This window comes from Onychostoma macrolepis, chromosome 06 (genome assembly GCF_012432095.1).
Source record: "Onychostoma macrolepis isolate SWU-2019 chromosome 06, ASM1243209v1, whole genome shotgun sequence".
Classification (NCBI taxonomy): domain Eukaryota; kingdom Metazoa; phylum Chordata; class Actinopteri; order Cypriniformes; family Cyprinidae; genus Onychostoma; species Onychostoma macrolepis.
In genome coordinates this window covers 17368508-17396227 of record NC_081160.1, presented here as the reverse complement: position 1 = coordinate 17396227, position 27720 = coordinate 17368508, and the positions used below count along the sequence as shown (strand labels likewise).

The following is a 27720-nucleotide window of genomic DNA, read 5'->3' as shown; positions in this document are numbered from 1 at the left end:
CTGCATGTTTGAAGAGCATAACTGATTGTTTAAAATACACTTTACAATGCAAGCCAAGTGGCACCACCTAAAGGTTAAAAATGAATTTGTTGTGCTTGATCTGTTGAAAATAGCTGTGCAAAAAAAAAACGCCTCGAGTAAAAATAAATAAATACAATAAGAGGGGAAAATGTGATGTTGGTAAAGTTTCCCTGTGTAATATTAATGTATAATAATATCAAATAAAGAAATGAGTTGCCTACAGTTATTCATAAAGCCAGCTTTGTTTTGTGTTTTGATGCAAATTACTTTCATCTGTAATTACTTTTATTTAATGTTTATTAAATGTGCTTTTAAGTTAAATGCATGACCACCACATGCCAAGTGACAGCTGGCTATTTTGGCTTAAACTGGCACATTTATACATCTCAATATTAATGTGTATTGTTCTTAATAAATAAATAAAAATAGTTTTACATTGAATTATTTTATTATATTAATATTAATATTATACATCTTTGTTGAAGTCAGTGTTTCAATTTCTGAATAATTCTGAAAGTAAAATGACAATGACCAATGCAACAATGCACACTGACCAATACGTCTGTGCTCCGTTGGTATGGGCTCTTCAGAGTTCTTTTCCTAAATGTTTTAGAAGTGGCACACGTGTTTCCCGTGAGATCCTGTGAGGATGGCATGCCTCCTCACTTTTTGCCAGGGTAAAAAATCTAATGAGATCAGTAAATGAGTATTTGCATGCAACCCTTGACAAACGCATAAAAACTAATTTAACAAATGTGGTTTTTAAAACAGGTGTTACTCTTTTGTCTTGCCAACATCCATCTTTCAGTCGTTCTTTGCATGAAAGTGTAGACGTTGTGAAGAGCATCGTCATGATAGCCTACAATAAAAACAAAGTACATCTTTAAAAAAAAAAAAAGGCAAAAGTACCTACAGAGCCAGGTTGATGTAGGGTGAAGTCAGCTAAAATGGGCTATCAGGTTAAATTGGCCAAATAAGATCGTAGCATCATATCTCTTTAAATTATTACAGAAAATCACAATAACTGATATTGCATTGTTGCTTCAACACTTGTTGAAATGTAACAATTTGTATTGATCTGAGTTTAAGGCGGGCAGGGCAGTGTTACATGAAGCTTGTCAGAGAAATTGTAAGGAAACTGAGCCTGATATAGTAAATTTAATTCATCAATAATCAATTATAAGTAAGCTTACCAACAAACCAAAGGTTTATGAACAATGTTTTGACATAGCCTTTCAAATAAAAAGGTTTAATTTATCAAATAAACTTCAATGTTTGTGAAAAAAGTCATTTTAGGTAGAAATGGCTGGTTAAGCTAAAATGGGCCACAATTTTCAGCTAAAATGGGCTGCACACACACACACACACTTTTAGACAGAAATTGAGGGTGAAAATAGGTTTATAGGCCTAGATATGCATCCATACAAAATCTGAACAGTCTTAAAAAAAAATACAAGCATACACACATACATGCAAGACACTAATGCACAGAAACGCACCTATACAAACATGATCAGTTCATTTTTAATTGCATTGTTTAATTAAATGTTCATTAAACTTTCTATTCAATTAAATACATTCATGGTGTTGCTATGGCACACTAAAGATAAGTGTCAATTTACTGTTAAATATAAAACGATTTAAGCTGAAATTACCTGTGTTGTTCTCTTTTTATATTGGCCCATTTTAACTGAACAGCTGGCTCATTTTACCTGAATGTTGTGGCGTGGCTCAAGGAGGTACCTCCTGATACTCGAACTCTCATAATTTTAAAACCTTTATACTTTTTCACATTTAAATATAAATATATTTAAGAGACCCATGCTAATTTATAAGAATATCATTAGATCGCATAGCTTATTTGATGGTATTATAAGTACAGTGGGTACAGAAAGTATTCAGACCCCTTACATTTTTCACTGTTATATTGCAGCCATTTGCTAAAATCATTTAAGTTTTTTTTTTTTTTCCTCAATGTACACACATCACCCCATATTAACTGCAAAAATGTCAACAATTCTGTGTTTTTCTGATTTATTAAAAAAGAAAAACTGAAATATCACATGGTCCTAAGTATTCAGACCCTTTGCTCAGCATTTAGTAGAAGCACCCTTTTGATCTAATACAGCCATGAGTCTTTTTGGGAAAGATGCAACAAGTTTTTCACACCTGGATTTGGGGATCCTCTGCCATTCCTCCTTGCAGATCCTCTCCAGTTCTGTCAGGTTGGATGGTAAACGTTGGTGGACAGCCATTTTTAGGTCTCTCCAGAGATGCTCAATTGGGTTTAAGTCAGGGCTCTGGCTCGGCCATTCAAGAACAGTCTCGGAGTTGTTGTGAAGCCACTCCTTCGTTATTTTAGCTGTGTGCTTAGGGTCATTGTCTTGTTGGAAGGTAAACCTTCGGCCCAGTCTGAGGTTCTGAGCACTCTGGAGAAGTTTTTGTGCAGGATATCCCTGTACTTGGCCGCATTCATCTTTCCCTCGATTGCAACCAGTCGTCCTGTCCCTGCAGCTGAAAAACACCCCCACAGCATGATGCTGCCACCACCATGCTTCACTGTTGGGACTGTATTGGACAGGTGATGAGCAGTGCCTGGTTTTCTCCACACATACCGCTTAGAATTAAGGCCAAAAGTTCTATCTTGGTCTCATCAGAACAGAGAATCTTATTCAGGTGTTTTTTAGCAAACTCCATGCGGGCTTTCATGTGTCTTGCACTGAGGAGAGGCTTCCGTCGGGCCACTCTGCCATAAAGCCCCGACTGGTGGAGGGCTGCTGTGATGGTTGACTTTCTACAACTTTCTCCCATCTCCCGACTGCATCTCTGGAGCTCAGCCACAGTGATCTTTAGGTTCTTCTTTACCTCTCTCACCAAGGCTCTTCTCCCCGATAGCTCAGTTTGGCGGACGGCCAGCTCTAGGAAGGGTTCTGGTCGTCCCAAACGTCTTCCATTTAAGGATTATGGAGGCCACTGTGCTCTTAGGAACCTTAAGTGCAGCAGAAATTTTTTTGTAACCTTGGCCAGATCTGTGCCTTGCCACGATTCTGTCTCTGAGCTCTTCAGGCAGTTCCTTTGACCTCATGATTCTCATTTGCTCTGACATGCACTGTGAGCTGTAAGGTCTTATATAGACAGGTGTGTGGCTTTCCTAATCAAGTCCAATCAGTATAATCAAACACAGCTGGACTCAAATGAAGGTGTAGAACCATCTCAAGTATGATCAGAAGAAATGGACAGCACCTGAGTTAAATATATGAGCGTCACAGCAAAGGGTCTGAATACTTAGGACCATGTGATATTTCAGTTTTTCTTTTTTAATAAATCTGCAAAAATGTCAACAATTCTGTGTTTTTCTGTCAATATGGGGTGCTGTGTGTACATTAATGAGGGGAAAAAAATGAACTTAAATGATTTTAGCAAATGGCTGCAATATAACAAAGAGTGAAAAATTTAAGGGGGTCTGAATACTTTGAAGTCTTGTCTTGACTTCTCCACAAGGCTAAAATGTATGGTTGCATTTTTATTCATATTTTTGGATATTAATGTATAATAATATCAAATAAAGAAATGAGTTGCCCACAATTATTCATAAAGCCAGCTTAGTTTTGTGTTTTGATGCAAATTACTTTCGTAAAACACACACACACACACACAATTAAAATGAAATAATTCGAGCTAATTAAATACTCTCTAGATTCATCAAGAAGTCGTCTAATTTATTTATTGAATAACACATTACAAATTACATACATCATACAACAAGGGGATGCAACATTAGAGAAAAATTATGCCTATTTACAATTCATCCCAAATCTAATTCAACACCAGCAAGTGGACTAGGTTACATGCACACAAAAAAAAATGAACGATTGATTTATTTTGGAGGCAGGCAACAAGTGTCATATCATGTCGAAACCGAGCGGGTTTAGACCGCTCATTTTTTATTTATTAAGCTAAAATCTCGCTCTTGTAGAATACACTGCTCCGCTTATTATCGCGTTCTACGTCGCGTCTAGACTTGCGCTAAGCGCGTGCGTGTGGTCGTAGCGACAAGACGCTGCTATTAGGTATTTACGACACAGTTTGACGTGGACCGTCACCACAGCAATGGCGGATGCTGTAGGGGAAGTGCTTGAAGGCAGCTGGTAAGAAAACACAACTGATCAATTTTACCGCAGAACGATTCACGGTTCCCAGACTGATATTGTTATTGGAACTTGAAGTCCGTTGAAGAAAGACTATTAATGTTGTAGCCTTTTCTCGACAGCCGTTTGTGTGTCAGGTAGACAGCGATGCTGTGCTAAACAGCTAGTCTGACTAGCCAAAGCAGCCAGTGTATTGTTTGGAGACTCCAGCTGTTTTCCAGACCTTCTCAGCAGTTTGACATTGTCATTTTATTCATATTTTGATCTGTTTAATGCGCATTTTAAGCGATTAAACGTCGCTGTGTTTTCGTAGAAGTTGGTTGTTAAAACAGCTTTTGCTAGATGTTAGCGTAGCTTTGTACACAATAGAGTTGTGATGATTTTGAAACAATCTTAGTTTTCATTACCGCTTCACTATGGCCAAGTTTTCCTCGACTAATATAGTAACGTATGGTTCGTGTTTACGCTTCTCGGCCTTTGTTAAAAGTGTGAATTCTTCTGTTTAGCTGTGCAAGACATCTTTAATAGCTGTGGTGGTTTTCTGAAACGCTGTGATCACGTAAGTGTTTAGACTGAAACAGCATTACTGCCTTTTGTGAGTTTTTCTTGAAACTACTGAAATAACAAAATTGAATGGTGGATAACTTTACTGTGATTTATTTTATTTTTAATTTTTAAATATAAAGTGATTCCTTCGAGGACTGTTCCGGTTATGTCTTGTACAGGAAAGTTGAGTCACGTATTAGCATCAGAGACTTGTCCTAGGTTAAAAATGTTTGAGGAATGGATGAGTATGTTTCCTTTTGACAGCCCAACTAAACTGACAATTTATTGTAATTTTAAAATGTTTTATTGTTTAGGCATGTTTTGGTTTAGAAATAAGTTCAACAGAACTATTCAGAAAAGTATTTTAAATCTTGACGTAATACACAGCCATGTCTTTTACCTGCAAAGCACTCTTTTTCTCATAATCTACCATTATAGTTTTCTAAACAGTTTTGCTTAACATTCTAGAGAGGAACTGCATAATGACGACAAGTTAGGCAAACATAGTTTTAATCCTAGATTTTAAGTTTAGTGGTTCTTCTACAAAAGGAAAAGGTTCACACACAGAAATCACAAAGACACACCTCTTTTTGTGAGCATTTGCGTCCCCTTCCTCTTCTGCTGAATATGGACCTTCCTGTTTTCACAGACAATGACCACAAAGACAAATGATCCCGTAGGAGAGATAAATGGAGCAAAGTGTGAGGGTGACGTATATTTCAGTCTGTAATATCAAAATCCATTACCTCAGATAGCTCTTTACATGTTCTTTAGCTCCTAGTTTTGATTTTACCTAAAAAAAAAAAAAAAAACAGAATATGTTGGCTCTTAAGATTCCTATCTCATTATTAAGGCATTCAGCCAAAATATCTGGTTGTGGCAATTTGCATTTTTCTCACCCCAGTTTGGAATGCTTGGTATGGCTGGTTGTTTGACAGCTTTGATCTTATTTCCTAAGAGTATGTCAGGAATTTAGAATGACAGTGAAACCCATCATCTAATCATCAATTTGGGTTTCTTGATGTATTTAACTAATTCCATTGATGTAAATAAATGTCACCATGGTGATGCTGTTAGGGTGGATCACAGATTATTAGAAATTGCGAGAATGTGTTGGAATAATCAGTTGAATGGATGGAAAAATATACAAAAAAATAAATATAAAAATAAATAAAAGAAAGAAAAACAGTTTGTCTTTATACACATACAATGTTTGGTGTTTTGTAATTGTTAATTATTGCTCTGAAAAAGTTTATTTTATAATTTGTAATGTTTGTTTTAGCAGCAGCTGTTTTGTGCATGGAAGAATTGGAGCATTTGCGGTGTGTTTGAACGAGTGATGCACATTGTTTGATTCCAGAACAGTTGTTTTTTGCAGTTGTGTGTGTCTGAGAATGGGGCTTTGTCTGAGATTTTTTTTTTTTTTTCATGATGGTATAGCAGATGGTAAAGAGGCCTCAGAGGATTTCTTTCTGTTTTACCTCAGCTGAAAATGCGAGTTTTTTTTCTCCTTTCCTTCTCTCCTTAAAATCCTCATGCCAAGTTCTTAGCTTGTTTTGCTAGCGTCTAGGCTGTTTGAGTTTGTAGTATCTTTGAGAGAAACCCTGGAGGAGAGTGGAGTGCTGAAGAGCAGTGCAGAGTGCCTGAATCTGTGCCTTTTTGACTGAATATTGCACTTGAATTCTCAATAATGCATGTTCATTGCACAGCCATGTCACCTGGTGTGCACAAACACCACCTTATTTGTTGTGGCAATATTAATTTCTGTAAAGCTGCTTGACATATTGCTCATAAATGATTCATGTCACCGGCTGTTCACGCCTGTTTTCTATCTGCCTAAGCTATTCTTTAAATTGTTTATGCACAAAATGCATCAGACAGATTGTTTTTATTCTTATTTAATATATTTTTCCCCCACCATCTCTGACAACCAGTTGCAGTGCAAACTGGTCATTCACCTGAAAAATACACATTTTGCAAGTGATGATAATAACTGTTCAAATAGATTTCTGCTTTTAAACTAATGTTGCGCTGATTATCTTAATTTTGTTGATGTTTTTGTTGTCTGTTATTCTTATATGAACTTATTTTTCAATGTCAGAGTTCTTTATTTACTGAATTTCTCCAACATCGACTAAGGGATTAAGATATGATCTGCACTTATCTAAATATGTTTGTTTCCCTCTTAATTCTGGTATTGGTTAATTAGAATATGTTGCAGTTTTCTTAATGCTAAGTTTATATTAACATAATTTATAATTTTAATGTACACTACCGTTAAATTATTTGAGGTCAGAGAAGAAATTAATAATTTTCAGTAAGGGTGCATTAAATTGATCAAAAGTAAAGACATTTATATGTGACTTTATAAATGAAAAATAAATGCTGTTTTTGTGAACTCTTTATTCATCAAAAATACTGAAAACTGCTTTGCGGTTTCCTAAAAAATATTAAGCAGCACAGCTGTTTTCAATATTGATAATAGAAAGAGCAATGTTGCTTGAGCCTCAAATCAGCATATTAGAGTGATATTGTGACAATGATGAATTCAAAAATGGCTACTAGAAATTTACTGTTGGAAAAAAATATATACTGTTGTTAGTGTTTTGTAGTTCTGTGTAGGTACAGCAAACACATTTCCTTGACTTCTTCTAAATGTAGTTCGAGTGATTTGATCACAGTGTCGTGTGCATTTATTGTGTGTGTGTTTTCTGAAGGACTCATGATCTGGCTGACGCACTTGACTCAGCAGAATGTGATCTGGACACTAACCAGGATGGTGTTATCCAGGTCCGAAACCTACCCCCACAACAGCGGGCCAAGTTATGGATGGTAGGTATACTATGTGTGTTTGTGTGTGTGTGTGTTGACTAAAATGGCTTGACTAATCAGCCTGCATAGCATAATGTGGAATTATTGACTTTCTGGATTATGAAAAAGCTTTGAAAAGATTGTACATGCTGTGTGTTGATGAGAGAGACAGAAAAAGCGTTCATGCTTATGACAGAATACATAAGAGATCCATGCAGAGCTTTCTTTTAAAGTGTTTCCTTTAGAGTCAACGGGTCCCAAAGGGCTTTAGAGAGCCTCTGTATCGATTAGATGGCCATTAAGGAAACTGTAGTAGGCTTAAAGTGTAGGACCCTTTAAACGTACACCCCATGGAGATGGCATTAGCTTATATCACACAGTGAACTTCAGGAGGAACTGCAGTTGCTTTCATTGTTTCCCCTAATTTTTCCCTAAGTTTTAGTTTCTGGCTCTGACATTGAACGTGTCTGTGTTAACAGATTGCTTTGAACGTGTCTGGTAAAGGAGATAGTCTTTCCTCATGGGATGGGGCTTTGGACCTACCAGAACAGACGCTCATTCACAGCCGCAGTCAGCAGATCATTGGTGAATAACCTTTGCACACCTCACCTCATTTTCATTGTGCCATTTATGTGTAGTAATGCACTACACATTTATAGCATATCAGTTCTATGAATGTGGAGTCAGACACTCTACATTATAAGTCTACTGGTTATTCAAAACATCCTGTGACATTGTGCATTCCACACACATTGACCTGTTAGCAAGACTTTCCATTTGTTTGTGTACTTCTGAAGTTTTAAAACACTTTTACTGCAGGTATGAGTTTAATTGTAAAGCATATCTTGAAACTAAACCAGCAAATTATTTTTGAATCCGGAGTACCTTCCGTATCTGTTACACATTATTTTGATGTAATCTGTAATGCATTTAGGCATTTCTTTTTAGAAGCTTCATTGGAGAATTTTAGTAATGTGTCTAAAAGTCTGCATGAAGTTTTAACTGTTATGTAAAGCATGGTACAGATATTATTGTGAATTATTCATTCATGTATATTTCTTTTTTCCCCTTTTTTTTGGCCTCATAATGTATCATAAAATATCATAAGTCAGTCGTCCAGGCAAAGCTACAGATATCTGGTGACATGCTGGATTTCTCCAGTCATGTAATCTACTTAGACCACCCCTTCACAATCGACTACAAACTCTCATTCATTTTTGTGTGCAATGCCCACATCTCAAAAACCAATCAGTTTTTTTCCCCCTGCTTTTTTATAATCTGTTATACTCAAATATGTGTCACAATACAGAATGAAAGATCTGCCGCTCTTAAAGTTTCATTGCGACTTATTTGTTTTTTAAATTTTCTGTATAAATTTAGTCGGTCATTTAATTAGTTAGTTTTTCCACCTCATTGTTTCTGTAAAAATAGCTGACATGGCAAGAACAGGGCATCAGGCAATATGCTATGCTGCTACTTGTACAAAAGCCGTGGCATGCAGTGTTGTGTCATCAGCTCTATAAAAACTCAAATGCAAACTGCCAGTTTTCATTTTAAAGTAGGTTTGTACACTTAAAGAAATAATGCTTTTGACCATTTTTAAATGGATGTACACTCGGATGAAATTAAGCCTCATACCAGTATCTAAGAAAAAAATCGTTCTATCACATGATCAGTCATGTCTTGCAAGTAAATAAACCTTCAGCACTATCTTGGAAAGATGCTCCCAGAGTCATGATAAATCCCACACATTCTTTTAAGTTCTGTGCGCCAATCCATCATCTCAAACAATATACTAGGGGAAAAATATGAAACAGTGGGACTTTTTATTTTATTTATTTATTATGATGCAAATTATTATTATTTTTTTGCATATAGATGAGCTAGGGTTACCAGCGGAGGAAGGGCGGGACCTGGTATCAGATGTGGAGTCAGTGATCACCTTTTACTGCAAGTCCAGAAATGTTACCTTTACTCCAGATCTTAGTTGGCCACACATCCTCAAACCACTCCTGGGATTACAGCTGTCCCGCAAAGACCTCTACAACTGCTTCTACGCCGTCATGAATAAATACATCCCACGGTAGGCGTGTTCATATGTCTTATCTGTGTATTTCTCTACTTAAAAAAAAAAATAAAAAAATAAAAAAATAATGATAAAACCCCCCAAATTACCTCGAAACCAATTTTGGAGAAAAAAAATAAAAATATATAATGAAATGTTGCAGATAATGTAGCAAATCTGAATCCTTAAAGTTTCAGTTTGGTTAAAGGTGGTTAAATGCTGCTGAATGCCACCTCTTCAGGTGTTTTCTGTCCGTTTGGAACATGCATGCTTCAGTTTTCTTGGAATAGGGTCATATTATTTACCTTTTGCAGAGACTGCGTTGCGAAGGGAAGACCATTTCACCTCTTCAGACTTCTCCTGCAGTACCATGAGCCTGAATTCTGCTCATTCCTGGACACAAAAAAGATCACTCCTGATTCCTACGCCATCAACTGGGTCAGTCGATCTCTGGCCTGTTTGAATATTTTATAAAGTATTTGGCTTAGTACAGGGTTGTCCAATCCTGCTCCAACTTGCCACAACACATCTTCCTATAAGTTTCTAGTATAAGTTATTAAGACCTTGAATAGCTGGTTCAGGTGTGTTTAATTAGGGTTGAAGCTTTTATTCTGCAGGACAGTGGCCATCCAGGAGCAGGATTTTAAACCCCTGGCTAAGTGTTGAAATTATAAATTAACTTATACACACTATGGATCAATTCTGAAAAAAGCGTTATGGTCATTTTCCTGGCCATAACCATAAATGAATAAAAAAAATTATTAGGAGCTGTATGCTAAAGATGTTTTTTTATTGTCTCCTGCAGCTAGGCAGTCTCTTTTCTAGCAGCTGTCTTCCTGATGTGTCACAGGCCTTATGGGATGTTTATCTCCAACAGGCTGACCCTTTTCTCATCTTCTTCCTCATGCTCATCATCCTTGTCAATGCTAAGTATGTGACAGTTCAGAATGTTCAGTGATCTCAACTAATTAATGAACTGCACCAAGACAGTTTTACTTTCCTGTTTATGAGATCAAGCAAAAACACGTTTTTCTTTGTTTTTTTTTAATGTCCAGAGATGGCATCCATGAAGGAGAAAGCAAAGAGGAAATTATCAGTAAATTCTTTCATGTGTTATTTATTAAAAAGTACATTACAAAAATCTGTTGCATTGTCCTGAATGACCAAAGTGTACAGCTGTAATTCTTTTTGTCCTTTTTCCCAGGTAAGCTGAAGCGTTCACCAGAATTCCTAGATGTAGAGGATCTTGAAGACTTGTTTTCTTTAGCACAGTATTACAACAGCAAGACGCCTCTATCTCTTAGAAAGGTAAGTGTTAAATCTGTGCTCTTTGGGCTGTGTGTGACCAACTTCCTTTCAATATGATGCACATCACAATAGATGCAGCAAGATAGAATTGTGGGGTATCACAATAACAGTTTAGCAGGTATCACATGCTCAATTATCTGGTTTATGTGTGTGCAGGAGAACCATAATCTGTTTGGCAGCAGTCTGGTGGCTCTGAAGGAAGAAGACATGGACCTGAGTCAGGCTCTCTGTTTGCCTGTATCAGTCCCTGAGATCCTGCAAGCAAACCAGCTACAACCTGTGAGTTCCCACCCCAAGATAACTTTTGAAGTAGGGCAGCATGATGTTGGAAAAAACTCACATTGCTATATTTTTTTCCCCTGTGATTAGATATTGCGATAGAAAAAAAAAAATCACCAGATGACTTGAACAGCTCTATTTGAAAAAAAAAAAAAAAATTAAAATTCACGACACAGAAAGCCTTAGGAACATTAAACTGCTGTGAACCAATACTATCCATTAACTTTCTTGATAGTTTACCTTCACCTAAGCCATAAGCAACCGTGTTTACAAGGATATCTGCAGAGACATGCATTTTGACACAGTTTCGCGCATGTCATTTCAGACACAAATAGACGTGGAGATGAACGGAATTGAGTGTTCATGTGCATCTGCGTGGCTCTCACCGTATCTACACCGGATGCGAGCGGCGTGGCATGGCACGGCAAAATAATAACCCATCAAATCAGTGATGCTGTCTACGACAAATCCTCGACATTAAACTGATGCCGCGTTCTATTTATGACGTACTGACACAAAGTTCACATGATTTGCAATGATTGCTTTTCGCATCCAGTGTAGGCAGCCTCTAGCTGTTGCGGGGCGGCGCGACACGACACGAGCCTGTTGCGAAAATGATTAGTATAAATATAACATAAGTAAACATCCGCGATAGTCACATCGCAATGTCGATGCTGAAACGATGTATCGTGCAGCCCTATTTTGAAAACATCTCTCAGATTTATTAATGTTGATGATCAGGGCTCAACAATAAAGGGGTAGTTCACTTAGAATTTTTTTTTTTTAGTTTACTTGACCTCATAATCTTTGTAAACCAATAAGACTTTGTTCATGTTCAGTACAAATGGAGATATTTTTAATGTTATCTCACTATTCATCAAAAAGCATTGTAAAAGTAATCCATACCAGTCAAGTGGTTTAATCCAAGGAGACAAGATTGATTTTAAGCACATTTACAATATTGTAAGTCAAACACACACGTTTTAGTGTTATTTTATGTGCGCAATGTATGTAAATTGCAAATCAAATAAAAAATAAATACATTTTCTATTTACACTGACCTTGAAAAACTAATCTTTGAAGTATAGTATTTTATGACACCTGTGCACAAGAATCACTAACAGATGAGTTTCACCATGTAATGCCCTATTTCTAGTGATGTTATTCCTATTTAAATGTATGTTCTTGTGATTTGCATGCTGTTTAGGAGGGCGTGAGGTTTTTTGTAGTTGACTGCCGTCCTGCTGAGCAATACAATGCTGGTCACCTCTCCACTGCCTTTCACCTGGACTCTGACCTGGTAAGAATTTTTGCAAGCAGAAAAAGCGGTATTTGTTCATAATAGTTCTAATAGAGATTGATTTCCTTTTGGATGCACTTTGTTTCCTCAAATACAATTTTTAATATGTGTAGCTGCCTCACAGAGTAATTGTACACAGCTCTATGCACTAGGCTTGGGCGGTAATACGGTAATATGGTATACCGCGGGATCTAAAAATAGCAACGGTATCAGTTTCAATACCGTTATACCGTCATAAAAAAACAATGCACTTATATAGGAGACGAGGATATATATTAAATATAATTTATTTAATGCCTAAAAATGCGTATGCTTGGTTGTTATCACGTGACAGCGTGGAGGAGAAAGAGAGAGGGGGGGAAAGATGGCGAGTCACGCACCAAGTGACCTGGTCTCGAAAAAGAACACAACTTCTGCAGTTTGGCAGTATTTCGGTTTCGACCGAGCGAGAAGGAGAGGCGGTAACACGGACGAGGCAATTTGCAAATTGTGCAACAAAAGGTGACCGCGAGAGATGGAAATGCGTCGAACCTAAGGTCGCATATACGAAACCACCATCCACTCACACTGCTGCGAGGATGGACCCGAGTTCACTCAGTGCAACCAACATGATCTCACAGAATTCCGTGTAATGTTCACAGACTTAATTAACCTCCGAATCTGTGGTGGCATCACGGAATCGCCGAAAATTCTGTGATGGGCTCACAGAAGTGATACCAATGTAAGTCAGTGACAGGCATCAGCCGTGCTCCACGCACGGAAACCCTTAGCATCAACATGCCGACGCGATACTGGCAAATTTATCGTCATCATTATTGTTCAGAACTGGGTAGGTTTAGGGTAGGGGTGGGGTCAGGTACTCCGGTGAAAGTATAACTGCATCGGAGTCACTCTTTTTACGTGGTCCGATGCAGCGCTGGTGTTGAACCAGTGAATCCGTGCATGGACCACGGCTGATGCCTTCTGTGAGCCCATCACGGAATTTTCGGCGATTCCGTGATGCCACCACAGATTCGGAGGTTAATTAAGTCTGTGAACATTACACGGAATTCTGTGAGATCAGGTTGGTGCAACAGTTTCAACGCCTCCCGATGCTGTTTTTTGTTTCAGTATTAGTGTTTGGTATTCAGTTTCTGAACGGTTTAGGCACAAGCCAACAGTTTGGTGACACTGTCTGAGCCTTATGTCATAATTTTTTTATTATTCACGGTAATACCGTATACCGAGGTAAAATAGGGAGGAGGTTTGACGGTATCAAAATTTGGAAACCGCCCAAGCCTACTATACACCTCTGTGTCCTTGACTTGCAAAACTGTAATGATATTGTATTGATTCACAGATGCTTCATAATCCATCTGAGTTTGCCCTGTCAGTGAAGTCTCTTCTGGAGGCACAGAAGCAGTCTCTGGAATCAGGCTCTGTGGCAAGCGGAGAGCATCTGTGCTTCATGGGCAGTGGACGTGAAGAAGAGGACATGTACATGAACATGGTGCTTGCCCACTTTCTACAGGTCAGAATTGCATCTGCTGCTACATATTGAATTGTGCAAAGTATTATTGAAAGCATTTGACAAATGTTAAGAATGTAAGTGGTAAGTCTAATTGTGTGTTTTGTTTTTGTTTTTGGTCTAGAAAAATAAAGAGTTTGTGAGCATAGCAAAAGGCGGTTTTATGGGTAAGTTCTGTTTTTAGTTGCAAAATTAATTACACTTGATCATTGCATTGTACTCTCTGTCTCTGACCAAATTTGAGACAAAATGTAATCAAATATAAATAATTAAATAAATGGAATGTATTCAGATGCAAAAAAAAGTAATCAGCAGGTTTACATGGTGACAGCAGCAGTTAAAGGCCGCATTTACACTGCATGGTTCAAGTGACCCAATTCCGATTTTGTTTTTTCCCTCCCATGTGGCACAGATCAGATATGGCCCACGACCGTGTAAGCAGGAAAAAAACGCATGGATTCCGATATTCTCCGATCGGTTTCAGGCCTATATGTGATAATAAATCAGATACGAATCGGATACGTGCATTTGCGCCTGCTGTGTAAGCGGTCAGATCGGATATTTCCCTGTAAATTTGACTCCTACGTCATTGAAAAGTGAGGTTTTTTTAAACATTTCATGGTACAGACATACCTGTAACAAATGAAACATCTCTAGTTGAGTAGCAGAGTATTCATTTCGTTAGTTTGTGTGAAATAAAAGACTTTCTGACGCTGAAATGTGCTGCTGTTGTCAGTGACGGCGGCTCGTGCACAGACGAGTGCTTCAGTCCCGTTCGTTCATCACCGATGAACGCATTTGGTTTTAATTACTAAAAAAACACAGACGATGTGACATGCTTAACATTATCTACCACCCAAGTATTCCAATCGCAAGCTTTCAGCGGAGCTGAAGATCATCACTGTCCTGAAGAATTTGTACTAGGATATATAATTATTTTGATGTAGCCTAAAGATGTAACTATTACATTAAAGAAGTTTCTATATGAATTCCATGTCAATAAATTAAACTCAATGTACTATTCAAATTGATTTGTGATGTCATGCTATTTTTGGCTTGTTTCACCAAGTGCAGTGTAAAATGCACACATCGGATATGGGTCACTTTTAAAAGAAATGTAAGCACGTCGTCCAAAAAATCGGATATAGTCACAAAATCGGAATTGGTCATCAAGACTTTCAGTGTAAATGCAGCCAAATTGTGCTGATGAAACTGAAGCTAATTTATTTTTCTTTAATGCTCAGCATTGCAGCAGCACCTGGCAGATATTAATGTTGAAGGGCCGGATAATGTTTATGTTCACTGGATTGTGAGCACCTCAGGATCCCACAGCAGCCTCAGCTCAGCTGACGTGAGTTTAGTGTGTGTGATGCACTTTACATGAAAGAGTGCTACTCAGCATGTAGCCTTCAAACCATGCTTTTGTGGCCCATGTTCTCATCAGTTTTCTCAATCCATTTTCAACAGTTTCTGTGGGTCTTAAAGTCTTAGTTTGTCCTTCCACAATATAAGGCTCTATAAAGTTTTTAATCTGAGAAGAAAGTCTTAAATTCTTAAGTTATTTTGCATGCATTGCAAAAAAGGAATATCTTTCTGTATTTTTATTTTCCAATGCAAATATATAAACATCCTAAAATCAAGATAAATTTACTTGAGATGCAAATGTAAAATGAAAAAAAAAAAAAGTAAAATAAAAAAATCTGACATTATTTCAATTTATGCTTAAAACAAAAACAAATGTCTTTCAATGGGGTATAAGAAAACTTTTCTGTAAAATGAATTAAAAAGTAAAGGAAATCGTATTTTTATTTATTTTTATTTTAGTTGCTAATTCAACTCTGTGTCCTCACTAGACATTTACATTTAGAGAACATATTGGTGTATTGTGTTCCCTTCAGTTGATTCCTTAATTTTTCTTTACCTAAAAAGGTCTTAAGCTGTGAAAATCCTAAAATTACCTTCATAAAACACTGTTTTAAGTGTATTTTGGTACCTCTCTGAAGCTTTATCCACCTTACTTTTAAAGTGAGAGTGGTGCCATTTTATCTTGAATGTGCAAGGTGTCTTTTGCTTATTTATAATATTAAACTCAATGTACTATTCAAATTGATTTGTGATGTCATGCTATTTTTGGCTTGTTTCACCAAGTGCAGTGTAAATGCACACATCGGATATGGGTCACTTTTAAAAGAAATGTAAGCACGTCGTCCAAAAATCGGATATAGTCACAAAATCGAATTGGTCATCAAGACTTTCAGTGTAAATGCAGCCAAATTGTGCTGATGAAACTGAAGCTAATTTATTTTTCTTTAATGCTCAGCATTGCAGCAGCACCTGGCAGATATTAATGTTGAAGGGCCGGATAATGTTTATGTTCACTGGATTGTGAGCACCTCAGGATCCCACAGCAGCCTCAGCTCAGCTGACGTGAGTTTAGTGTGTGTGATGCACTTTACATGAAAGAGTGCTACTCAGCATGTAGCCTTCAAACCATGCTTTTGTGGCCCATGTTCTCATCAGTTTTCTCAATCCATTTTCAACAGTTTCTGTGGGTCTTAAAGTCTTAGTTTGTCCTTCCACAATATAAGGCTCTATAAAGTTTTTAATCTGAGAAGAAAGTCTTAAATTCTTAAGTTATTTTGCATGCATTGCAAAAAAGGAATATCTTTCTCTGTATTTTTATTTTCCAATGCAAATATATAAACATCCTAAAATCAAGATAAATTTACTTGAGATGCAAATGTAAAATGAAAAAAAAAAAAAGTAAAATAAAAAAATCTGACATTATTTCAATTTATGCTTAAAACAAAAACAAATGTCTTTCAATGGGGTATAAGAAAACTTTTCTGTAAAATGAATTAAAAAGTAAAGGAAATCGTATTTTTTATTTTTTTATTTTTTATTTTAGTTGCTAATTCAACTCTGTGTCCTCACTAGACATTTACATTTAGAGAACATATTGGTGTATTGTGTTCCCTTCAGTTGATTCCTTAAATTTTCTTTACCTAAAAAGGTCTTAAGTTGTGAAAATCCTAAAATTACCTTCATAAAACACTGTTTTAAGTGTATTTTTGGTACCTCTCTGAAGCTTTATCCACCTTACTTTTAAAGTGAGAGTGGTGCCATTTTTATCTTGAATGTGCAAGGTGTCTTTTGCTTATTTATAATATTAAACACATTGGTTTGTAGCTCATTGGTTTGTTGTACTTTATTCTTCTAGTTATTTACCTATATTAGATAATGAAGTCCAAATAATGTACGTTCACAGGAAATATCTTATTTCCGCATTTGAAAAATAAGGTGGATACATGTAACGCATTCCTTTCATTTTCTGGGTGGTGTTTAGTGCCATCTTGTGGACAAGCCATTAAATGCTTTAACTTCCATTGTGATAAGCAAATACCTCTTTGGTTTTGGATTAATTAACTTCCAAGGTTAATTCAGCCCATCTCTTATATTGATACAGGGGGAACTGAACAGCACAGATGGGAAAGGAGTTAAATCGCTTGTCAACAAAATGACCTTTGCACTCAAGTCAAAGTCAGTTAATGTAAAAGAGAAGGTGATCAGCTTCATTGAAAACACTTCCACACCGGTGGACAGGTGAGCATCTTTAATTTTCTTTGCACCGGACAGGCATTCTTTCACACTTTTTCTTTCCAGATATGTATTCTATTAGTTAAAAAAAATAAAACATTGAGGGCTGTTTAATGATCAGGTACCAGTTGCAAAAACCTAGCCTCTAGTCTAGACTGTCTTCTTTTTTTTCTCCCCCTGCCCTACATTTATTTAAAAAAACTAAACAAAAACAAAAAACAAATGATATAGCATAGAGGAATTTTATTATAAAATATTGATTCTCTGACGTCTTTCTGTTTTAATCATCCTCCCGACCTATGCCCTGTTATTTCACACTAGAATGTCTTTCAATCTACCCTGGCCAGACAAGGGAATACTGGATCGGTAAGACTTCATTAATGTTTGTCTGTGCCCCCACCAGCGTGCATCCAGTTTCTGCAACATGTCCTCTCAAGGTGGTGCTGTCAGCTTTAGCTCATTTTAGGGTTTTAAAACCCTGATTAAATGGCACACTCATGTATGCTCTAACACCATATGCATCTGCATTACCTGCATCTATAGTACAAATATCCTTTTCATCCTTTTGAATTTACTGTTTCCTGCTAAAATTCTTCCGAGAATATCGTCAGAGTAGAGTAACATTCTAGAATTTGCTACTTTGTCATCCACTACCAGACATTCACACGCATGTGTAGTAGAATTCACAAACACTCAGAATGGTGGAGGCTGTGAACCACAGGTCTTGTCACTTTCTGACAGTGTTGGCTGCTTTGACCTCTAACAGTGCGTTTGCCACTTTGTGCCTTTCTTTGTTTTATGCCAGCAGTTTCTGTCTCCGCAATCTGAAGTCTGATCTCTGCTGTCTGGGTCCTCTTATATGTTCCTAATAGAGATGCACCGATCGACTGGCCAGGGACTGGAATTAGCCGATTTTCCGCATAACCGGCCCATCGGTCTGTCGATTCTCAGCTGGTCTGTTTTGACATCACACTTACGGCAACTGATTATGTATTTATGTCATGTCAGATGAGGCTTGCACCGCCTGAGTGAGTATGTGAGAGAGACTCGAAACAAATGAGCGCAACAGCGCGCACAGAAAGTTATAGATGCATACTGCGGTAGTAAAAAAATATAAAATAAAAAAATTATAATATATACAACATTGCAAGACCAAGATGTTTCCACGAATATCACTGCAATACGGCACTGATTTTATACAATTGTAGTAGTTCAGTAAACAAGAAGTTAAAATGAATGACTTATATTTTAGAAACAATATTGACTTTTTTTTTTTTTGCTCAATTTCGTTGACGCAAATAGTTCCAATCAAAGTCACAACAGAACTTCGCTGAGCAACACAGCGGTGTTTCATTGAATGAATCCATGTTTTTGAATGAATCAGCCGTAGGAACGAATCTGTTGAATGAAGGACTAAATGACTCTCTCATTAAAACAGTCATTTGCCACCACCTAGTGGTGGTTTGGTTTCGGATTTAAAAGTATCTTTGCATTTTTCCCAACATTTCTTTATTTGCATGTTTAAAACATTATTCTTAAATTCTTTATGCGTTCCTCAACTTCATCAAACAGTCTGTGTAAATGCATCTAATGCCACTTCAGGTGCAGCTTCTGTGTTTCCTGCAGTGAAAAGATGTAGTTTGTTGATACTGATTTCATTTGAATGGTAACAACTCTACAGTTTCTTATTATTTTAACTAAATTAATTGTAAGAATGTAACAATTTGATATGAAAGATGACATTTAGTAAGGTTAGGGAAAAAAATTACCATTTAAAAACATAGTGGGAAATGACATCTGTTTTGTTATATACAGCAACTCCTTTTCAGTTAATTATTTCTGCCTCTTTCCAGTAACAGAGCACTTTATTTTGAGAGCTGTTTAAGTGAGAGAACATCTGTAACTTAGTCCAGATTAGGGCTATTGTAATGTTTGTATATGCTGCCAATTATAGTTCTTAAAAAATCGGTATTGCCAGGTCACACTTAGAAAAAAAATCTGAAATCAGAACCGGCCAAGGAAATTGCAATCGGTGCATCTCTAGTTCTTAATGAAGGACTGTAGTCTCTCTCCAAACAAATACAGATTTGATCACAGCTGTGGAAGACTGGGGCAGTGATTAAATGTTAAAGTAAAATGGACTCGAAACATTCACTTTTGTGAATTGCCTGGCCTTCCACACTTTGATTCTTATCTCTGGTAAAATGCAAACATCTTAACTTGCCTTTCTTCCAACTAACAGTACTCGCCTTTCTAATCCTAGAGGACACCTCATCTTACTGCCATTGCTCTTAGAATGCCTGTATTAAGACAAGGAAATCAATGTTGGTGTGAAGGACGAAACTTTATTCTTTTAGTGGATCTTGTAAGTACATATGATGTTTTTCTTATATCCTTCAGGCACATAAGCAGCAGTGATCGGGTGGGGAAGCCGTACAGGGGTGTGAAGCCTGTCTTTAGCATTGGTGATGAGGAAGAGTATGATACAGGTAAATACACAAATTTAAATCGGGGACATTCAACCTGCCTGGAGAACTCGATTTGCAGTTTTCTGCAGAGTTAGTTCATGCACACTTTCACCAGTGTTGTTATCTATCTATAAGAATTATTATTATTATTATTTTTATTTATTTGTTTGTTTGGTAATTGAAATAAAGCTGTAATAAAATGTAAATATTAGATGGAAAAACTTAACCCACTTTTCCATCAAAATTACCTGGAACAATTTGTCCCAGGAACTTTTTTTACCCCAGACCTGTTGATGTCTGCGTTTCCATCGCAGTCTGAAGTACCAAGAAGAATACGCAAATAGCAGGGATTAAAGTTCTCCGTCGCCACGAAGGATCTGCGTTAATTGCAGCGAGTCTACGACGGATTTCCGTCAATTGGAAAAAATGAGGGGAAAAGAAACATGTAGCGCATTGTTGTTGTTGTTCTGCCGTCACACCAAAAATCATCCCCGCCACATCTGCAGCTTCTCACTGACTACGTTTACATGGACATCAGTAATCTAATTATTTACCTTATTCTGAATAAGACAATATTATGATTGAGGTGTTTACATGAGTTGCTTTTAGAACAATCCTTTCATGTTCCCGTTTTACATGTTATAGTACATAGATCGATTAATGTCATGCGTCATTACGTCCCCACGCGACGACATCTGACGTCTCCTCCAGAATTTCACGTATAAACATATAGTTCGTCTTCGTGATGATGCCATATACAGTTTTGGGGGTTTCACTTTTAATTTTATGAAAGCTTCTAGTGCAGTTAATTATTTGTACGTGCATACAGATGACTGCGGTGTTGAAGCTCTTTTATTTGCCGTCAAATGGTTGACCACTGCCGTGTGTATCTTGTCGCAAAATGCGGCGAAAAGTCCTGCACGACGGTAATAACGTGATTAAGGTGTTTACATGTCTATACTGCACTTCAATAATGCGACTAAAATAGGAATACTCCATGTCTTAATTCGATTAGTGTTTACTTCGATTATGACTCAGTAAAGCCGGATTAAGGTCATCAAAAATCTGTTTACATGGTAGACTCTTAATCAGAGTATTGTCTTAATCGTATTAAAATCGGAGTATTGATGTCCATGTAAACGTAGTCAGTGATTCATGATTACCCATTCATAAAGACAGTCACTTGCTTAATCCCTGAATGAATCAGCCCTTCGAACGAATCAATTGAATAAATGATTCAGTGCTAAAATCAGTGACATACCGCCACCTGCTGGCGGTTTGTTTCATTTTTAGTGTATAATTTCAGTTATTTAAATCATTTCTGTATTCAAAATGTTATATTTAAAACATTAATGCCCACATAAATCTATGAATTTAATTGCACTCATGCCACCTCTGAGCCTCATATAATTGGTAACTTATTTGTCTTATTCTACTTCTTATGTTGTTTTAAATGGAAATTTTAAAAAGCTTATAACCATACATTTTTGAATTTGACAAAGATGAAAATGATGCCATTGCAAAGGTAAAAAGAAAATACCCCTGTAAGTCACTTTTAAGGAGTCAAATGTCTCGTATTAGGAATGCTAATTTTTGATCAGAATTTTATTATTGATCAGAAGGTGCTCCTAATTTTTTTAAATTAGGAGGACAAGCGTTCCTAAAAAGAGCAAGAGACTGTACAACATTCACGACTGATTTTTACATAGAGAGGGTGACAGCGCACCACATTAAAAGAAATGATCATTCATTGTTTTCATAACCACTGGCCAAACTCAAAAACAAAACTAAAATTAAAACATCTTTGAGAGCAAGGGCCTCCTGGTGTTTCGGGGGCCCTATGCAGTTTGCGTATTCTGCGTATAGGGAGGATCGGCTCTGGACAGGTATGGCTGTGGAATGGGGTTTGGCCAAGGAAAAATTTTCAGTCAAAATATTTCTTTTTTGCTTTAACCCCTGAAATAGTATGGTGATGTAGGACTGCGTGCGTTTCTCAATACCAAGTACGCAAATTTCGGACTTGGTCCTCAGTTCTGACTTCACGAGTTCGACTCGGGAGTGTGAAAACCCGCGGACGGGACGACGCGAGTCTGGTAATTCTGCATAGAGAAGCATACTTGATAACATCAGTCAGCTCACCTCGGCTACTCCAATTTTTCTCACTGTATTTACAATAGGATGAAATGTATCAAACACCACTGCCTCTTTTCATTTTCATATAAACGTTTTAATATAGCCACGGAAATGTAGTTCAGGGAATGTACATTGCAATGAAACGAAATATTATATCAAACAGCATTGCCTCTTTTCATTTTCATTTTAACGCATTAATAGAATAAAGACCAAATATTACCTGTTAGATTTACCCAAAGCGAATTATATCGCTATACCAGCGAATTATACCACTACAGAGACATCAGAGCCAGCAGCAAATGTCAAAGGGACTAGCCGAGGTTATGCTCCTCTCGTCAGGATACATGAGCACAGATCGCGTGGAGCGCACGTCTCCGAAATCAGCGAAGCACATTTTCAAATAGGCGCTGTTTTTATAAATAAACCGCAGATTGGAGTTTTAAACAACTACATTCTCGCCTGAAATACTTTTAAAACTGCATTTCATGACACAATAACAGTAATATTTTTAAAAAATTATGCAAATATGGTGGTTAAAATACAATGCTGCGTGAACTCAACCAATCAGCATGCTCAGCGCCCAAGTCCCGCCCCTGAAAGTCCCGGACCTTTGGAAAAAGTACTACCTCGTGAGCAGGGACTTTTTTCAGGGGCAAATTTGTACCCAGAACTTAATTTAGATCCTGGTTCCTGCGGTGGAAACACAACGAGTACCGGCCCAAAGTCCTTAGTTCCTGGGTAAAGTTCCTGCGGTGGAAAAGGGGCTTTAAACTTACGAAACTTAAATGTATTACAGTTAGTTGCCACAGCAACATTTCTATTTATTAATTTAAGTTGAAGTAGTAAATTAAAATAAAACCTGCATTAAAGCTAAACAGAAATATATTTTTTTTAAAAACCTAATGTAAAAAAAAAAAAATTAATGAGAACTGAAAATATAAAAAAGCTGATTTAAAAATATGAATGTGAATACTACAATAGTATATAAATGCTAATTTAACACTGATCTGAACTATTTAATCATAGTCTTCAAGGTTTAGGTGCAGAGGTAAATTTGAGTATCCTTGATATTATGACTTTGTCATTGTATTTACATTTGATCTTAGAATTTTATCATTGTGGTGATTTGCCAAAAAAAAAAAAAATTTGGTCGTTAAATTTTGGTGTAAACTTGGTCATTTACTATTGTTTTTCAAAAGCCATATTGCTTTTTTTTTTTTGGATCAAAATAAATTAAAAAGAAAGAAGACCATTTTCAGCTTAAACTAAAAGAATCACACATTTGGTACACTTAATCATCTCACATCTGTCTCACTGTGTTTTTACTTAATGTTTTTCTTATTTCCTTCCCTCTTTTCAGATGAGATTGACAGCTCATCAATATCAGATGATGACAGGAAAGAGATTGTCAATATTCAGACTTGGATCAACAAACCAGATGTGAAGCACCATATTCCATGCAATGAAGTTAAGGAGACCGGACACATGTTCCCAAGGTGAAGCTACCTGTCTGAACACATGATATGGGATTGGCCAAGAATTTTACTGAAGTCAAAATTGTCAAATATCAGTTTAAATACCAAAAAAATAAATAAATAAATAAATAAATAATAATAATAGTCTTGCATCAATAATAATAATAATAATATATCTGTCAATACAACTGTCAGTAATATGTCATCTGTGATGATATATTTTATATTAGCCAATGTAGTCAGTAAAATAATCCTGATGCATGTGAAAAACTGATATGTTATAATGCTTCAGCCCATCAGATATTGGGCCATTCTAGCTGGTGGATGGTGGGTTGAGTATAGTGGTGGATAATTCTATCGTTTTATCTTCCACAGCCATCTGCTGATCACTGCAACACACATGTACTGTTTGAGAGAGATCGCTGCCCGAAAAGGTTTTGCTTACATCCAATCCAGGCAGGCCCTAAACTCTGTGGTGAAGATCACCTCCAAGAAGAAGCATCCAGAACTTATCACTTTTAAGTTTGGCAACAACAATGCTGCAGGAGTGGAGATAGTGGCTGTGGAAAGGTATGGTGACTGACTACAGGACGCCAATGTATTTTATTTTATTTGAACCTTTTTTCACATTATCTCCTAATCTCTGTTTACTATATACCAGTGTTATTTTAGTATTAATTATATATTATTGTAGTTTTTAGTAATATTTTAAATGAGCTTTTGTTTTATACTTTTTGGTTTTTATTTTAATTTGTTTATAGTTCCCATTAGGAAGCATTAGTCAATGTGTTAACAATAATTTACTATGAGTAATACATCCAAGATTAATAAATGCTTTAGAAGTATTTTAATTGTTTTGTTAAACAATGTTGTAAACTAATGGAACTAATGGTTTTACTTTTTTTTTTTTTTTTTTCTTTGTGTGCATGTAAATTTTAGTCTTTTCAATGAACAAAAATGTATTCAATAGTTTTAGTTAATGATAATAACTCTAAATAGCTAATAGCTTAATAGTATACAGGTGCATCTCAATAAATTAGAATGTCGTGGAAAAGTTCATTTATTTCAGTAATTCAACTCAAATTGTGAAACTCGTGTATTAAATAAATTCAATGCACACAGACTGAAGTAGTTTAAGTCTTTGGTTCTTTTAATTGTGATGATTTTGGCTCACATTTAACAAAAACCCACCAATTCACTATCTCAACAAATTAGAATATGGTGACATGCCAATCAGCTAATCAACTCAAAACACCTGAAAAGGTTTCCTGAACCTTCAAAACGGTCTCTCAGTTTGGTTCACTAGGCTACACAATCATGGGGAAGACTGCTGATCTGACAGTTGTCCAGAAGGCAATCATTGACACCCTTCACAAGTAGGGTAAGCCACAAACATTCATTGCCAAAGAAGCTGGCTGTTCACAGAGTGCTGTATCCAAGCATGTTAACAGAAAGTTGAGTGGAAGGAAAAAGTGTGGAAAAAAAGATGCACAACCAACCGAGAGAACCGCAGCCTTATGAGGATGAGCCTATGTCAAGCAAAATCGCTTCAAGAATTTGGGTGAACTTCACAAGGAATGGACTGAGGCTGGGGTCAAGGCATCAAGAGCCACCACACACAGACGTGTCAAGGAATTTGGCTACAGTTGTCGTATTCCTCTTGTTAAGCCACTCCTGAACCACAGACAACGTCAGAGGCGTCTTACCTGGGCTAAGGAGAAGTAGAACTGGACTGTTGCCCAGTGGTCCAAAGTCCTCTTTTCAGATGAGAGCAAGTTTTGTATTTCATTTGGAAACCAAGGTCCTAGAGTCTGGAGGAAGGGTGGAGAAGCTCATAGCCCAAGTCCAGTGTTAAGTTTCCACAGTCTGTGATGATTTGGGGTGCAATGTCATCTGCTGGTGTTGGTCCATTGTGTTTTTTGAAAACCAAAGTCACTGCACCCGTTTACCAAGAAATTTTGGAGCACTTCATGCTTCCTTCTGCTGACCAGCTTTTTAAAGATGCTGATTTCATTTTCCAGCAGGATTTGGCACCTGCCCACACTGCCAAAAGCACCAAAAGTTGGTTAAATGACCATGGTGTTGGTGTGCTTGACTGGCCAGCAAACTCACCAGACCTGAACCCCATAGAGAATCTATGGGGTATTGTCAAGAGGAAAATGAGAAACAAGAGACCAAAAAATGCAGATGAGCTGAAGGCCACCGTCAAAGAAACCTGGGCTTCCATACCACCTCAGCAGTGCCACAAACTGATCACCTCCATGCCACGAATTGAGGCAGTAATTAAAGCAAAAGGAGCCCCTACCAAGTATTGAGTACATATACAGTAAATGAACATACTTTCCAGAAGGCCAACAATTCACTAAAAATGTTTTTTTTTTTTTAAATTGTTTTATGAAGTATTCTAATTTGTTGAGATAGTGAATTGGTGGGTTTTTGTTAAATGTGAGCCAAAATCATCACAATTAAAAGAACCAAAGACTTAAACTACTTCAGTCTGTGTGCATTGAATTTATTTAATACACGAGTTTCACAATTTGAGTTGAATTACTGAAATAAATGAACTCTTCCACGACATTCTAATTTATTGAGATGCACCTGTATACAGATATTTGTATTTTTGATTAAAAACTCAAAATTAAACTCATTGACTGTTCAGTTTTTACATTTTTACACATCCTTAGTGTTTAGTGTGTTTACTTATTTTAGTCAACTTTAGTCAGTGTTCTGATATTTCTTGTCTTTTCTGAAGGTATTTAATTCCAAATGCCGGTGACGCCACTAAAGTCATCAAACAGCAGATCATGAAAGTTTTGGATGCTATGGAGAGCTCTTAATGACAGAGACATCAGAGATGCTGCGCTCTGGTCATCCAGGAGACAACCACAGCTCCAACCAAAACCGCCGAAAGGGGAAGGAGGGAGTAGAGCATTCCCACAGTTTTTTGTCATCACCCCCCCACCTCCTCTCTGGGCAACAGTGACGTGGAGTTCTGTCATGACTCTTTGGGCACGTTGCCATCATGATTGACAGGAGTTCTAAAACTTTGGGCTTGGAGATGTCAATATGAGAAATGGTTATTTTGTTCATTTTGCTTTGTGATTATGATTTCTGTTTTGAGAAACTGACCTAATTAAGCAAGTTAGATTTATTATCTCTCCTTTATCTGTCTCGAGCCTTAATGAGCTATAGGTTTTTATATGAGTCTCAAACAGCTCCTCTGGATGAGAATACGGTTTTGGAAACTCAATCAAGGAACTTCATTGCTCTTTATCTGCTTCAGTGTTTGAAGTCACTAATTCTTTAGCTATTTGAAGATGTAAACATCATATATTGCTGCATACTTATGTAACTGAGAAGAGTTTGATGTATTTATCAGAGCAGTGTTTTTACAGCAAACCGATTCACCAGGAGCCTCATCACAGACACTGAGGTGAATAAATATACTTCATTTTCATATTTGGAAAGTACGCTACCCTACAGGATGCTGCTTGCACAAGTGGTTACACATGAATACTTCCATACAACTCTGCTGCTTTCTGTGCTGATTGACTAAATCTCCCTGAAATTATTAGAACCTTTTGTCAGTTTCTGGTTCCATAAAAATTTGTGATCGCAGCTTTCAAGAATAAAGGGAACTGGTTTGTGAGGCAGTTCTCTAAGCAATTTAAGTAATACAACTATTGTGTATTAATTCTGAAGCACTAAAGAAAAAATGGCTTGTGAAGCCAGTAGCCATCAAAACTATATGTATACACAAGTCAAGTGAGTGTAAGGAAAACCAAAGGTAACGTTAAGATTAAGGGAGGGTGATAAGTAACGGTTTTGAAACTAGGCATGTCAGTTTGTCTCACTATGCAAGTTAAAAAAAATTAAATTTGAAAGTCTTAAATGAGAATAAGATTTCCTTATGTCCCCAACATGAAAGTGTTATGTCAGAGGATCGTGCTCCCAATGCTCTTGCAAACTTTTTAACCTTTGTTTATTGTCTGTTAAACCACAGAATTCTATTCATATCTCATTTAAATAAATCAAAATAAGGTCCACCATGTCTGAATATTG

The 27720-nt window shown here is 36.9% G+C and overlaps 1 protein-coding gene across 2 annotated transcripts; it reads left to right on the top strand.

The window, feature by feature from the left end:
* The first annotated feature begins 4023 nt into the window (after positions 1–4023).
* On the top strand, positions 4024–27704 carry tbc1d23 (TBC1 domain family, member 23). 2 transcript variants are annotated; one of them, XM_058778014.1, is made up of 19 exons: positions 4024–4169; positions 7433–7547; positions 8006–8111; positions 9405–9609; positions 9906–10029; positions 10397–10521; positions 10647–10687; positions 10796–10899; positions 11056–11178; positions 12386–12478; positions 13818–13988; positions 14110–14152; positions 15230–15336; positions 17452–17588; positions 17904–17948; positions 19983–20071; positions 23544–23679; positions 24034–24228; positions 26411–27704. In XM_058778014.1, the coding sequence occupies exons 1-19, from the start codon at positions 4132–4134 to the stop codon at positions 26493–26495; spliced, it is 2082 nt and encodes a 693-aa protein (XP_058633997.1). In that variant the 5' UTR covers positions 4024–4131; the 3' UTR covers positions 26496–27704. The 2 variants fall into 2 exon arrangements, with proteins under 2 accessions (XP_058633997.1, XP_058633998.1); XM_058778015.1 differs by lacking the exon at positions 17904–17948.
* The last annotated feature ends 16 nt before the right edge of the window (positions 27705–27720 follow it).